Here is a 15,071-nt window from a genome sequence, read left to right on the forward strand (position 1 = left end):
CCCAGAGCGTGCCAAGGCAACGTACGCGTCTCGTCGACACTCCACAAAAGGGCCCATTTGGATAAATGGAGAAAGATACATCGCCGCCGCCCCTCCAACACCACCATGGACGACCAGGCGACAGCCAAGAACCTCAACGCTGTGTCGTCCATTGTGCGACGTGACTTTTCACGTATGCCGCTCAAGCTGGATCACAATAGCAGGCCACTTTGGATCTCGCCGGACGACGGGCACATCATTCTCGAAGGATTTAATGCCCTCGCCGAGCAGGCGCAGGATTTCCTGATCGCCATTGCCGAGCCTGTGAGCCGCCCGAGCTTTGTGCATGAATACAAGCTCACACCATACTCTCTTTACGCGGCTGTCTCTGTGGGCTTAGAACCTGACGACATTATCGAAGTCCTAAATCGGCTCTCCAAGGTCCCCGTCCCGAAATCCGTCCTGGATTTCATTCGTGAATATACCATGAGTTTCGGCAAGATCAAGCTAGTACTGAAACAAAACAAGTACTTTGTCGAGAGCTCACACCCTGATATCCTGCAAATGCTCCTCCGTGATCCTGTAATTGGCGAGGCACGCATTCGTCCGACTTCGACGACTTCCGCCACCGCCACCGCCTCGACACAGCCACCACCACCGCCCAACACCGCGGCGCCGGCGGCACAGACAGCCGATGCACCGAACGCTCCGACGGACCAGGAGCAGGACCTGTTTAGCGCCGTGATCGGCGTGTACGATGCTGACGAATTGGACGAAGACGATGCCGTCCACAGCTTCGAGATCCGTGAAGAGCATATCGAGACTGTGAAACGTCGATGCAATGACCTCGGGTTTCCCATGCTCGAAGAATACGATTTTCGCAACGATCGGCTGAACCCAGACTTGGATATTGACCTGAAGCCCATCACGCATATCCGGCCGTACCAGGAAAAGAGCCTGGCCAAAATGTTCGGTAACAGCCGTGCGCGCAGTGGCATTATCGTGCTCCCTTGTGGGGCAGGGAAAACACTGGTCGGAATTACCGCCGCATGTACCATTAAAAAGAGCTGCCTTGTGCTGTGTACGAGTAGCGTCAGCGTGATGCAATGGCGGCAGCAGTTTCTTCAGTGGAGCAATGTGCAAGAATCGCAAATCAGTGTATTTACCTCCGACGAGAAGCAGAAGTTTACCGGCGCCGCAGGCATTGTCGTGTCAACGTACTCTATGGTGGCCAATACAGGCAAACGATCTCATACCTCCCAAAAGATGATGAACTTTTTGGAAAGTCGCGAATGGGGTTTTATTCTGCTGGACGAAGTGCATGTCGTGCCCGCCTCCATGTTCCGTCGTGTGCTCACAAAGATCAAGGCTCACGCCAAACTAGGTCTCACGGCAACATTGGTCCGTGAAGACGAAAAGATCGATGAGCTGAATTTCCTGGTCGGGCCAAAACTGTACGAAGCCAACTGGATGGACTTGGCCGCGAAAGGCCATATTGCGACCGTGCAATGTGCTGAGGTTTGGTGCCCCATGACCGCTGAATTTTACCGGGAGTACCTGCGCGAACGCAGCCGGAAGAAGATGCTGCTTTATTGTATGAATCCGACCAAGTTCCAAGCTGCGCAGTACCTCATTCAATATCACGAGAACCGCGGCGACAAAATCATCGTGTTCTCTGACAATGTCTATGCGTTAGAGGTACGTTATTCATTTCACTGACCGCAGGCATATGCGATCAAGCTAGGTAAGCCTTATATCCATGGAGGCACGCCCCAAATTGAGCGCATGCGTATCCTGCAAAACTTCCAGCACAATCCCATCGTCAATACCATCTTCCTGTCCAAAGTAGGCGACACATCCATTGACCTGCCTGAAGCAACGTGCTTGATCCAGATCTCGTCTCACTTTGGATCACGTCGTCAGGAAGCCCAACGATTGGGCCGCATTCTTCGAGCGAAACGTCGCAACGACGAAGGCTTCAACGCATTTTTCTACAGTCTCGTGAGCAAGGACACCGCTGAAATGTACTACTCGACGAAGCGCCAACAATTCCTAATCGACCAAGGTTACGCTTTCCGCGTCATTATGAACCTGGTGGGCCAAAAAGAGATGCCTGGCTTGGTCTATTCTACCAAATCGGAGCAGATTGAGCTACTTCAAAGTGTTCTCATTGCGAGTGAGAGCGCCGCAGAATTTGGTACGGATGTCAAGTTTAGTGACACGACGTCGAAAGCAACGCCCAGTGCAAAACGTATGATGGGCAGTCTGAACGCACTTGGTGGTGCTCAGCACATGTCCTACGTGGAACGGAATCGATCTATGAACAAAACGTTGGCACACGACCAACCGCGTCACAAAGCCTTCCAGAAGCGCGCCGCGTCTGCCAAAAAGAAGTCGTAGTCTGCTTGCGTGGTGTTGCCACGTGACATTATAGGGGCCAGTTGTAAAAATTTATTGGGGTGCCCAAAAGAATTTGCAAATCCCTCACCATCCTCCAGGGGTTTTTTTGCACAATATTTGATACACGCGTCCACCTCGCGTGTACCTAACTGCATTGAAGTGGTGTGAAAGCCAAAAAAAATACGCGTCTCATGGCGGATCCATCGATATCGTCCGCTATCCTGGAAGGCGTCCCTGTAGGAGGTGTACGTATGAAGATCTATGAAGCAGTATACTAACGGACCAGACCGTTTCATCGGTGCCATCCTCACTCGAGGGCGTTACCATCAAGGTCGGCGACTATTTCCCGGACATGAAATCGTTCCGAGCCAAGCTGGGCCTTTATGGTATCACGCACAAGTGCCCATACCGTGCACGGAGAAGTGATAACAGTCGCTTTGTGGGCATTTGCCCTGCTGTTATGAACGAGATCAAGAAAGAGCATAAGCATGACAAGAAAGACGACAATAGCAGTACGGCTCCTGCTGATCCCAAGGTAACGTGTCCTTTCAATGTCATTGCTCGTCGACGAAAAGAAGGTGGCGTTACCGTGACGCGTGCCATTCTTCATCACGCGCCGAACTGTACTGCTCCTGTGACCTTTTCTACATCGGCGACCTCAGCGTACATGGCGCAACTCATGGACGAAAATGCATCGACTATTGCCCCTCGTGAAATTGGAAAGTATGTGCATGAAGCCACAGGTACGAAACTGTCCTATTCAACATTGTGGCGTACCTCCCATTTGCTGCAGACCAAGGAACGTGAACGACAGGATGCGACCTTCAAAAAGATTGTGCCTTTTCTCAACGCGTTCAGAGAGGCTAACCCTGGCACCCTTGCTGTTGTAGAGCAGCATCCCAATGGTCGATTCTATCGCATGTTTTTATGCCCAGGTGCTTTAGCCAGTGCTTTTGGCGACTGTCCCTTTGCTCTGCACGTCGAATCTACCCCAATTTCGTCTTGCTACGAAGGTTCTTTGTTGGTTGTCTATGTCAAGGACGGTCTTGGTGCTCTCATCCCCACAGCTTTTGCTATTACTTCACGCGAAGACGAAGAAAATTGGCGCTTCTTTTTTCATCAATTGCTCACTGCCTTGCCCATCATTGGATGCCCAGGCGTTACCATCTCTCACGTTAAGGATCCAGCTATTGAAGGCGCTCAAATGGCTGTACTGCCCGCCTCGCGCAGCACCAACAATTTCAGTCGCTTGGACTGGACCGCCTCGGGTACACTACACGAGTATTATTCTCAATTGCAACATCTCTGTACTGGAAGCTACTTTTCTCTCATGGTAGGATGGATCACGCAAGTGGCTGTGTTGGTGTATGCGCGGTATGTGGAAATGGAGTCAGAGCGAAGCGTATTCCCAGGCGGTATCTTGGGCCGCGGTAGCGTGCACTTCAGTGGCTGGGAAGTCGCTTCATTCGGACCCTCAGATTATCTTGTGGTCAATGCGCATGAAAAGCAACAGGTGAACTTGGCCCTTCGCTCCTGCAGTTGCGGACAATGGATCGAACACCCTTTCCCCTGTATCCATGCTACACGATGCTTGCCCCTCGAACGTCTCGTGGGTCTTGGTCAATTTGTTCATCCGTCCTATTTCACTGAAAGTGTGCGTCGCTGCTATTCTAGGCGTATGACTCTGATCGATGCCGATACCGTTACTCCCCAAGCAGACCCTCCCATGGACGGTGCTACTAATTTTGTGAACGAGCATGGTGATCCCACTACTGATGGTGTCGTTGTTCCCGCAGAGATGCCCCTTCTGCCTCCTACTTCATTGACCCCTGTGAAGCGTGGTCGTGGTCGTCCCCGGGTTGTACGCCAAAGCGGCAATGGTCGAGGCGCTATGAGCGCTATGTATCAATGTGGTCATTGCAATGGGAAAGGACACAATTCACGCACATGCCCATTAAACCAAAAGCCAGATATGCAATCTGCTGCTCAGGTTGCCAATGTGGCTCTAGCTACTGGCCCCACACCCCCATCATCGTCGCATGTATTTGGTGATGCGACCGTCCCCTTCTCCATAGATGCCACCTTGTCGGCATCCTCCACTACCGTGTAAAACTATGAGATATCCACACACTGTGCCACCTGCACTTCATATTTTTACTCTTCTTTTTTCGCTCCTATTTTTCACGGGGTGCATGCATCATAATTAGTAGATGAAATACAGGGATCTAATTCTTCTTCTTCTCGTCTCCACGTTGAGCACCAAGCTTAGCGATCGATTCCTGGCGCATCTTGTTCTCCGCAATGCGATCCAAACGGACGGCATACCACTCGCCGATTTGCATCAAAAGCACACCAGCCAGGAGCACTGTGATAATGACATTCGTAGCACTGATCACTTGCACAACAGAAGTCGTCTCCCGCTCTGACAGTGGCTTGAAGTCATAGTTCTCCACCTTCCTGTACGCTTCGGCATCAAATACAGCACGGTGCACAATGCGCATCTCATCTGGATACTTGAGAGCACGCATATTGGGAATGTTCACACCAATGTACATCAGAACACTGACAAAATACAGCAAAAGGCTGATCGAGCCAAAATACTTGTCATTCTCTTGCCAGCGCACAATCTTGGCAACAATACCAATCATACCAAGACCAATTATAGCATGAATAAGTGCTTTCACACTGAGAGGAGCTGAGTAAATCGACAAGTAAAAGTCGATAGCATTGCGCACCTCTTCTTTTCCAAAAGCCCCATGGAAGAGAAGAGGGTAGTCATAGGACGACATAATATACAGAAGTCCTATCTGTATGAGAAGGCATGGCGTGTATTCTTACTTACCATAAATAAACAGGATACTGCCAATTACAAATCCTGTGCGGAATCCCATTTTGTTATCAATGGAATTGGGCGATGATCCGTTTCTGCCGTTGTGCATTCGTCCACGTGGTCATGTCAAATCACACAGTAAACATTACGTATACATAACACCTTCCGTAAGGGTCTACTTTCCCCACGCACATGTCAAGACCGCATACCATTGGCGATAGACGGGTGTCACCATGGGAATTTATGCAATCTTTCCGGCTTTACCATCCATGGAATTTGCTCCCTATAAATCCCAAGTGCGGTAGGAGCACAACTCACACTACTTACAAATATGTCCCTGAACAAGACGATCACTTTGAATGATGGTAACAAAATCCCTCAAATTGGCCTTGGAACCTGGAAATCTGCTCCGGGAGAGGTCGAGCATGCTATCGAGCATGCTGTTAAGTCGGGCTACCGTCATTTGGATCTCGCCAAAAAGTACGGAAATCACAACGAAGTGGCAATTGCCCTCAAGGAGGTCATCCCCTCGGTGGTGAAGCGTGAAGAGCTTTTTATTACCGACAAGCTCTGGAACAATGCACACAAGCCAGAGATGGTGGAGAAGGCCTTGGATCAAACTCTTGAAGAGCTAGGCCTTGATTATCTTGACCTTTACTTAATTCATTGGCCTGTTGCCTTTGATGGCGATCTGGATGACTTGATGCCAGTGGAGAATGGGATTGTCAAACTCGACTTCAATACCTCGCTCGTCGACACTTGGAAAGCCATGATTGCTTTGAAAGAGACTGGAAAGGTTAAGTCAATTGGTGTTTCCAACTTCAGTCCTGCCCACATCGAGGCTATCACTAAGGCCACTGGTGTTGCCCCTGCTGTTAACCAAATTGAAGCCCATCCATTGTTGCCTCAGGATGAGCTGGTTGAATACCACAAGAAGAACAACATTCTTATCACGGCTTACTCGCCTCTAGGCAATAACACGCGCGGTGAGAAGAAACTAGTCGAGTACGATGAAGTCACCGATATTGCCAAGGACCGGGGCGTGGATCCCGCTCAGGTCCTTATTGCCTGGGGTGTCAAGCGCGGGTACTCTGTGATCCCAAAGAGTGTAACCGCCTCTCGTATTGCGAGCAACTTCACTCAAATTGAACTTTCGGACGATGAATACAAGAGGATTACAGATCTTGTGAAAGCCTGTGGGCACACTCATGTTCGTTACAACTTGCCTTCCATGCGCCCCCCAATCTGGAATGTCAATGTATTTGGTGAAGAGGCCGAGAAGGACACTTGTTACTCTGTTAAGCTAGAGTAAATGAGTTGCTTTTTCCTTTTGTCAATTACACCAGATTGACTTTCTTGTATATTGATTATACATCCCTCCCTCTTTTGCATCTTCACTTAAGACAAGTGAAGGCTGTAAGGTGTGACGGTGGCGTTGGTAAAACAATTCCTCTTTGATTCGCATGTTTCACAGAAGGGGGGTGTGATCTCACGCCCCACCAATTTTTCTCGCATTATATACACGATCAATGTTTGAGTTTCCTCTCGTCACAATCTTCGCATATGATCATGTAAGATTTTAAGACATAACAATGATACACGCAAGTCTAATATGAACATTTTTGGTAGTAGCATAATCTTAAAATCGTTTTTATTATAAAAAAGGAATAGTAGCAATATAGGAGGTAAGACTCATTTCTTTTAACTCTTCCTCGAATTATATAGAGAGCAATGTGGCGTTAACTCACCGTGGGGAGCTTGAGTCATCGGACAACACTGACTCTACAAATCTGTGTGGTTTTGACATATCTCGTGCTCTAAATCAACCCCCAAAAGCGCCAATCGAAAGTTAATGTATCAAATCCTAATTCGCCTCATGCCTTGTTTCACACAGGGACCTACCCAAAATTTGTAGGCGTTGGATATACACGTGACTAGAGTAGTGAGTTCAAAATCGTAGTAAAAATTACATAAAATGCAACCGAAGGGCGTCGAAGCCTGAGGGAATTGTCCCGCACGGACGCTTGCCACGTAAGTCTCGGCGTGCTTCTATAAAAGGGCATCCGCTTCATTTCTCTGTTCACTCGACTACATCATGTCTCTGAACAAGTATATTACACTGAACGACGGCAACCAGATTCCTCAGATTGGTCTCGGAACCTGGCTCTCCAAGCCGGGTGAGGTTGAGAATGCCATCGAACATGCCGTTAAGACTGGCTACCGTCACTTGGACCTGGCTAAGATTTATGCCAATCACGATGAGGTAGCCATCGCCCTTAAGCGTGTCATTCCTTCTGTGGTTAAGCGTGAGGATATCTTCATTACCGACAAGCTCTGGAACAACGCGCACAAGCCGGAACTAGTAGAGAAGGCTCTTGATCAAACGCTTCAAGAGCTGGGTCTCGACTACCTTGACTTGTACCTTATTCACTGGCCTGTTGCTTTTGAGGGTAGCTTTGACGAGCTGCTTCCAGTGAAGGATGGTGCTGCCGTTCTTGACCTGAAGACTTCGCTTGTCGACACCTGGAAGGCTATGGTGGCCCTCAAGAAGACTGGTAAGGTCAAGTCGATCGGTGTCTCGAACTTCAACCCTGCCCAGATCGACGCGATCACCAAGGCTACTGGTGTGGCTCCCGCCGTAAACCAGATTGAAGCACACCCATTGCTTCCTCAGGATGACATGGTCGAGTACCATAAGAAGCACAACATCCATATTACTGCCTACTCGCCTCTTGGTAACAACCTTATTGGTGAGAAGAAGCTGGTTGAGTACGATGCCGTTGTGAAGGCGGCTCGGGACCGCAATGTTGACCCTGCTCAGGTCCTCATTGCCTGGGGTGTGAAGCGCGGTTACTCTGTGATTCCGAAGAGTGTAACGCCGTCACGAATTGACAGCAACTTTGCACAAATTGAGCTTTCTGACGCGGAATACAAGGAGATTACCGATCTTGTTCAGCAGTCTGGCAAAGACCACATCCGCTACAACACACCTATGATGTACACTCCCCGTTGGGAGATTAACGTGTTCGGCGAAGATGTTGAGAAGGATGCTATCAACTTTGTCAAGATCGAGTAATTATGAGATATAATGCATATATAGTATTACGTCTATGATCTTTTTTATTTCTCATTGTGTGCTAGCAGTTCTGCGTTTGTAGCCATGCCGAGGCATTCCATTCTGGGAAAATCAGGTCAAGCTCTCGCAATGCCGATTCAGTTGCGTCTGTTTGTTAGTAAAAACGTCATATTCCGACCTACCAGAACCATGAAACCCGTTTCTTGTATCTCCAATGCCCAGCTCTGCTCTAAGACTTCCTGGGTTTTCCCAAGCAGATCGATAGGCTTTTGTCGGCCCAATCAACTCTCGCCATGTCCGGATGGCATCAGGGCCTGATAAGGCTAGACCAAGTGCGGGCCCTGAAGTCATACCCAGGATCAAACGGTCATAATAGAATCTCCCTTGATGTTCTTTGTAAAATGCGGCTGCATCGTTTTCATTCCAATGAAATTGTTTGCTCCGTATGATCTATGATTAATGAAAGTGCCATTGACGTACTTGTAGTGTATCGTGAGACTGAAGGCGCCTTAAAGCATGCAATAAATTGGGTTTGAAGGCACACACTGTAGGTTTTATCAGTGCTAATGTCACTTCCATGCTCATGTTGTGAACATTGTCGAAGTGGTCACTGCGCGCGATTACAGCCGTGCCTTTTCTGACTAAGCAATTAAAAGTTTAAGAACTTGGCTTTCTTGTCGCCCCGAAATCAGGCACGAGCATACAATGTGAGATCCCCCCTTAGCACTAATTTAATATCATGCATGATAGACCTTTAATGCATTTTGAAATAAATCATTCGTATCATCGTAATAGGTACTATATAAACATTACATATTGTTTTCATAATATCAAAGGTGCTAAGCCACAAGTGCCTTGTTCACAAAAAAAACTTTTTTTTTTCATGATTATTTCAATCAAGTCGACCAACATTCATTGAGCATAATTTGTCTTAAGAATTGTTAAATCGTGAATTGAACATCAAAGAAGCGTGCCTGATCCAGCCAGGTGCATGTGAGTGATGTAGTGTTTCATGTACGATTCGTCATGAAGAAAAATAACCAGCAGCAAACATCTCATTACAATCCACCGCCACTGCGCTCTACTGAGACATAGCGGTTACCAGCGAGCGTTGACGAGACATTCGAATGACGACGGGCGTTGATGATATGGCTCGTAGTGAGAATAGCGGCCGAAGCACTGCATTAGGTTAGAAGACAAAACCAAAAGATAAAACATACCTAAGCATAAGAGCAGTAGGGCGAGAGAAGAGTGTAGAAATCATGCTTTTCGAACTCAGTATAATACTTGGTGAACCAATTCACCTCGGCTAATTCTCATATTTATATATTCGGTTTGTCTTTGGCTTGGGTTAACAACAATGTCTTGTCAATCAAAATGGTGGTTTCTAGGTCTAGGCCGTAGCCAATCCCAGGCTATCGAAAGGAAAAAGAATTACTTCACCCTGTGTCATAGGTCCAAGTGTCCCAAAAATTGTTGGCCAAAGCTCGGCCGACATGGCCAGGTTTTAATCGGCGTTAGTGTCGCACTCATGATTGGCGTCAACAGCCGTGGCGGACAGGAGATCGCTTAACGTCAGCGAACAACACAAATTACTGCCGAAGTGCCTCGCTGTACATCGCGAATGAGCATGGGCGATCAAAGCTTCGGGCATATTCCATCTGGTTTTGCCTCGCCGGTAAGGAGATCTGCCCGTCTGAACAATGTGCCTGGTAGTGTTGAAGCTGAAGGGCCCTCGCTCCCCTCTCTGAACGCGTCGCGTCGCCGGTCGCGTCGCGGCAAGTCTGATATTATAGACACCTCTGCCTGGTCTTCTTCGCTGTATTCGGCACGCGATCCCTCCCAGGTAAGCAGCTACTATTTGAGGCCATTTGAGGAAGATACCAACTTGCGTGCCAATGGAAATGCGCATACGGACGACGGTTCTCGTTTGATGGGCGACATGTCTGGATGGGGATCGCTATTACGTGGTGCACAAAGGCCCTCTGCAGCATCCAAGTCGTATGCACATCGTGCTTCCCATCCTCCCGCATTTTTGAATGATTACTCTGAAGAGGAAAAATTCATGCAGCAAGTCGAGTCGCAGTGGAAGGCATCTACGCAGCCGCCTGTGGACTCTGTACCCCAAGCTGACGATTCCGTGTTTGTAAACCAACATACGCCGCAGGTACCGGGTCTATTTCGGTCTGTGATAGATGCGGCGCAAGAATCTAGCTCGGCGGCTGACGATCCTGCTACCAAGCCAAAGCCACCCACCCAAGAAGATACTCGCGCCAACATGTTTGAGCGGCCTCCTTCTGATATTCCGACTTCCAAGTTGCATGGAATTCGCACGGCATTGTTTGTACTTCTCGTTTCTGGCTTAGTGTATTATATTTTGTACGGACGTGGAACATCTCCCACACTCTTTTCGCGCGATCCCTTGGCTCGATCTCCATTGTGGTCTGACACCCCTGAAGACCTTCAGCAGCGTGTCATTTCTTTGGAAACTGCTATGAATAAGGTATGGACCGCCTTGAAAGAGGTACGGACGGATGTGAAGCAAGGCCATGACAAGCTATCTTCTCGACTTAGCTCGCTCGAGCAACGGGCTGTCGTTAAGAACACTGTCGAAGCGCTAAGCAAAGATATGGCTACATTACGGCAACAACATGCAGATGCACTCTCCCTGTGGCAGCATGAAAAGGAGGCATGGGAAAAGAAACTTTCGCATTCGTCTGCCCCGTCGTCTGGTGCGTCGTCCAAGGCGTGGAGAGCTATGGAAGCCAAAGTGGCTGATCTTGAAAAGCAGATTGCTAAAGCAGAGCGGCAAGCCTTGGACGCTGATACAGCTGCGCAAGAGGCACGTCGGATGGTAGAGCCTTTGAAAGACTTTGTGCCTGATCATTTGCCTGTCCGCTATGACCGGCGTACGAAGCAAGTGCGCATTGACCCCTCGTTCTGGCATGAATTCCGCAAAGTGATGCCATCATCGAAAGGTGATGGCACTAGCTCGACCGCTCCGTCGTGGTCTTCATTTTTGCTCGACCATCGCACAGAGCTCGATAATCTTTTTTCGCATATGGTTCATGAGAATGTCGAAGCGGGTCTTCTGATCGATAAACGTGCCTTCTTGGATTTAATGGCCACAGAGCTGGCTCGTGCGAAAACTGAGCTTTCTGCGAAATTCAACGAAAATGTGCATGGCCTTCAAAATGATGTGTTGGCTAAAGTACGTGAGCAGCAAGCGATGTACGAGCGCTCTGGGTCTTGGGACGCACCTACACCGTCTTCTACCTCTTTTGATATGGACCAAGTGCAGCAGCTCATTGATGCAGCTCTGGCCCAATTCGCAGCCGATCAAATTGGACGTGTGGACTACGCACAATACACGGCAGGTGGCCGTGTTCTTCCCAGCCTGACGAGCCCGACGCATGAAGTACGTATGCCAGGGACCAATGTACACAGCATTCCGTGGATGCTATCGCAGCTCCTTCCTGCGCCTCTGCGGCCTCTTCAGGGCTCGACCTCCCATACGGTGCGTGGGCGTATGCCTGTTGTTGCACTTCATCACGATACCTCGCCAGGCATGTGCTGGCCATTTTCTGGCTCGCACGGCCAGCTGGGGGTGCAGTTGGTGGGCCGCGTACGCGTGTCCGCCGTGACTATTGACCACATCCCCGCTTCACTGGCGTTGGATGGCCAGGCATCTGCGCCTCGTGATATGGAGTTATGGGGTCTCATCGATCGTGATGAAGATCGAGACAAGGTGGCTCGTTGGCGTCTCTTGCAATCCACGCTCTCTGACGAGCCATCCCCTGTACCTCCTTCTCCCGCACATGTTTTCTTGGGCTCGTTTACCTATGATGCCTCTTCGCACGCGCCCCCCATTCAGACGTTCCCTGTAGGCCAAGCTGCGGAGCAGAGCGGTCTGAGCTTCCGTGTCATCCAGCTCCATGTGCTCAGCAACCATGGTCATCGCGACTATACGTGCTTGTATCGCGTGCGCATCCATGGCGAATCTGTGTAGAAACATTCCTTTGTATCACTATAGTACAATTAATATCCGTCCAAATCTAGGGCTTCCAGCGCAAGGCTGGCACTTGTATGTGCGTAGGCATCTTCTTCCCATTCCTCCTCGTCGTCGTAGTCATCATCGTCGTCGATATTATCGTAAGCAGGGGCCCCAATGTGATGATTCACAGGTACATGGCCATCCAGGCCAAGAGGCGGAATGATGTCCGCGGCGGTGTCCGCATCGCTTTCGCCCAACGCCCGATCGTGTCGAACATCTTGCGCCTGCACTAGAGGTGTACGCTCGTCCAGCGACGAAATGCTGCGTTCCAAAGCATCCGTATTCGCACTTCGTGTAGGCCGCGGTGCATGCAAATCCATGGAAGATAGGGGTGGAATATCACTATCCACATACTGCGGCTTGGCTCTAGGCGTGCGCGTATCCAGTTCGGTATCTGCACTCCATGGTGTGTCTATGCTGGCATCCATGTCGGCTTGCTCGACGACTTGAGATAAAAGCGATGATCGGGTATGTGAAAGAAGGGTATGGTCGACATGACGATGTCCCGAGGACACCTCAGAGTGGCTAGGAGAGCCACGCATAGACGATGCATGTCCATCTGTAGCGCCCTCCGAGCTGCCAGAGATGGAAAGCGTGCTAGGCGTACGTGAACGTGAATGAGAAAAGACGCTCCATACGGCACCGAATCGAGCTTGTTGCGATGCAATATAGCTCTCACTTCGCTCAAAGTGAATTTTTAAAGACGGATGCTGAACGCTAGCCGGTTTTTCATTCCACGTATCCTGAGGTGCGAGGGGAAGGTTGGTCTTGGGCCATAGCCAGCCTGGAATACGATCGCGTTGCGGCATAAGCACACCGTCCGGCTCGCCAAACCGCCCCACAAATTGGGTTAGGTGCTTGGGGGCTATGTCCAGCGCGCCCTTTACACGACTCGAGCCAGAGTTCGCTCCGCGTGCGAGTTCTGCTTCAATGGCCACATCCGACCAGCCCTGGATTTTGCGAAGACAAGCGATTAGCGTGGACGTGACTTCGACACCATCTAGGCAATGCACATAGAGAGGCAGGTTCTCACGATTCAATACTTCCATAAGGGCGCGTGCTGCCCCTTCTCGCGTTAGACCACCTGTCTCTTCCTTGGGCTTTTCTGTTCGGATATGCACCATGGCGATGCCCACCTCCCCATTTTGCGTCTTGGCCCATTGTGCTAGGACTGGGTCATCATCAATAGGTTTGGGTGTAAGAGACACAATAGTTCGAAGGTGCAATGTTTCCAGAAAGCGCAAATTTCGTTGCTTAGGGTAGGCACCCCGGTAGAGGCATTCGGAAAAGGAAGTCACGCGTGACGAATAGGGCCCTGTGCTAGAGTCGGAATCCGTCTCTGGTACAGGCAACGGGAAGGCCACTGTCCCAAACCGAATGGGCGGAGCAAGCACCGACGGCTGCATACGTAAATTCCACAGCCAAGGTGTGCTGGTCCAGGGCAGCTGCGATCGCTGGCCGTGCGCATGGGGCTTTGATGATGCGTTGTCCCCCTTCCACCGCCATCACGTGACAAGGGGGCCTCGGCGCGTCCACGCAAGTGTTTGTTCCTTGCAAGGTCATGGCATATCTGCGCGGCAGGGAAGCCCCGATGGACCTCTCGGAGCCTGGGCCCCAAAAACGTACGTGTTTGTGGATGCTTACCATATAGCATCTATATTCGATACCCCACTGCATGGGTCTCATGAATCAATGGATGCTACACCTGATGCGTCCTTGATGGATATTGACCCAGACGTTGGGCCTACCTTTACAGCCATGCCAGTGGAACAAAGCCATGCTGCTTTGCCAGGACAGGTCATCCCCGTGTCTTCCAATCCTATGGTGCCATTTACAGCATCGTCTCCACCGTCTAGGGACGCTGCTGTGGGCACGCCTCCCACAGGCACACCTGCTCCTGCTTCGTCGGCGCCTCCACAGACATCCGGGTCGGCAAGCGACGCGCCGAAAGAAGGATGGAGCATAGTCAAGTCCTCGGCTGATCTTGTAGCGGCTGCTTCTTTGCCTACAAAGGCCGTGGCGCCGTACCGTCATGCGGCTTCCGCTGCTGTTGCATCCCAGGCGCGAAGCTTACTCGAACGACCTGAGACGTTTCTTACGTATGTGCAGGTTCTGTTCAATGCAAGTATTATTCTTGTGTTTATATACCTGCTCTTCAGTGTGGTGTGGACCATTCAACACGATGTGTCCCTGAAAGTGAAAGAGTACGAACTGGGTATGTCGAAAGTATCGCTTACTCCTAGATTATCTCGGTGAAATTGCCTCCTGCTCTTCCGCCTACACTGCCAACCGATGTGGCTCGGACATGCAAGCACCTGCGCTCACAGAAGCGTGCGAGGCATGGCGTCGATGTGCTGCGCGCGATCCCACGGTCGTGGGACGTGCACGTGTCACCGCTGAGACGTTTGCTGAAATTCTCAATGGATTTGTGGATGTGGTGAGCTGGAAAACAATGGTACGTTGATAACCTGACTCACAATCAGCTCTTCTCCCTCCTTACTCTCTCTATTGTGGTAGGCGCCACTAACTCCACGCTGTCCTTCTTCCGTTTCAATGCCAGTCAACGAAACGATCCGCCGCCGTCGTCCACGCCCTCTTCGCATCCACCCTATTACCCATATGCGCTGCCGCCCGAGTGGGATACCTCTGCGTTACGTCATCGTATACGTCCTCAAGATGATCAAGAGACTCGTACTATACCCTATCGTACAGAGCAAAACTAAGAAGGGGTA

General features: G+C 50.1%; 7 protein-coding genes across 7 annotated transcripts; 5 read left to right on the forward strand and 2 right to left on the reverse strand.

The window, feature by feature from the left end:
• Positions 1-105: 105 nt before the first annotated feature.
• Malapachy_1287 (dna repair helicase rad25) lies at positions 106-2,379 on the forward strand (the record flags this gene model as incomplete). The annotated part of the gene is made up of 2 exons (XM_018135792.1): positions 106-1,677; positions 1,705-2,379. 2 exons carry the CDS (start codon positions 106-108, stop codon positions 2,377-2,379), a joined length of 2,247 nt encoding a protein of 748 aa, XP_017990424.1.
• A 191-nt stretch (positions 2,380-2,570) lies between these two features.
• Malapachy_1311 (family transposase) lies at positions 2,571-4,489 on the forward strand (the record flags this gene model as incomplete). Its single annotated transcript, XM_018135816.1, has 2 exons — positions 2,571-2,624; positions 2,666-4,489. The coding sequence occupies 2 exons, from the start codon at positions 2,571-2,573 to the stop codon at positions 4,487-4,489; spliced, it is 1,878 nt and encodes a 625-aa protein (XP_017990334.1).
• A 115-nt stretch (positions 4,490-4,604) lies between these two features.
• Malapachy_1327 (hypothetical protein) lies at positions 4,605-5,270 on the reverse strand (the record flags this gene model as incomplete). The annotated part of the gene is made up of 2 exons (XM_018135832.1): positions 4,605-5,182; positions 5,222-5,270. The coding sequence occupies 2 exons, from the start codon at positions 5,268-5,270 to the stop codon at positions 4,605-4,607; spliced, it is 627 nt and encodes a 208-aa protein (XP_017990358.1).
• A 270-nt stretch (positions 5,271-5,540) lies between these two features.
• On the forward strand, positions 5,541-8,285 carry Malapachy_1305 (aldo keto reductase; the record flags this gene model as incomplete). The annotated part of the gene is made up of 2 exons (XM_018135810.1): positions 5,541-6,506; positions 7,320-8,285. 2 exons carry the CDS (start codon positions 5,541-5,543, stop codon positions 8,283-8,285), a joined length of 1,932 nt encoding a protein of 643 aa, XP_017990341.1.
• Positions 8,286-9,909: 1,624 nt separating this feature from the next.
• Positions 9,910-12,294, forward strand: Malapachy_1308 (spindle pole body-associated protein sad1; the record flags this gene model as incomplete). Its single annotated transcript, XM_018135813.1, has 1 exon — positions 9,910-12,294. One exon carries the CDS (start codon positions 9,910-9,912, stop codon positions 12,292-12,294), a length of 2,385 nt encoding a protein of 794 aa, XP_017990422.1.
• Positions 12,295-12,323: 29 nt separating this feature from the next.
• Positions 12,324-13,745, reverse strand: Malapachy_1323 (hypothetical protein; the record flags this gene model as incomplete). Its single annotated transcript, XM_018135828.1, has 1 exon — positions 12,324-13,745. The coding sequence occupies one exon, from the start codon at positions 13,743-13,745 to the stop codon at positions 12,324-12,326; it is 1,422 nt and encodes a 473-aa protein (XP_017990362.1).
• A 155-nt stretch (positions 13,746-13,900) lies between these two features.
• On the forward strand, positions 13,901-15,062 carry Malapachy_1313 (nuclear membrane; the record flags this gene model as incomplete). The annotated part of the gene is made up of 4 exons (XM_018135818.1): positions 13,901-13,961; positions 13,991-14,554; positions 14,583-14,794; positions 14,823-15,062. 4 exons carry the CDS (start codon positions 13,901-13,903, stop codon positions 15,060-15,062), a joined length of 1,077 nt encoding a protein of 358 aa, XP_017990332.1.
• Positions 15,063-15,071: the final 9 nt, after the last annotated feature.

This window comes from Malassezia pachydermatis, assembly GCF_001278385.1.
Source record: "Malassezia pachydermatis strain CBS 1879 chromosome Unknown scaffold9, whole genome shotgun sequence".
NCBI classification, from domain to species: Eukaryota; Fungi; Basidiomycota; class Malasseziomycetes; order Malasseziales; family Malasseziaceae; genus Malassezia; species Malassezia pachydermatis.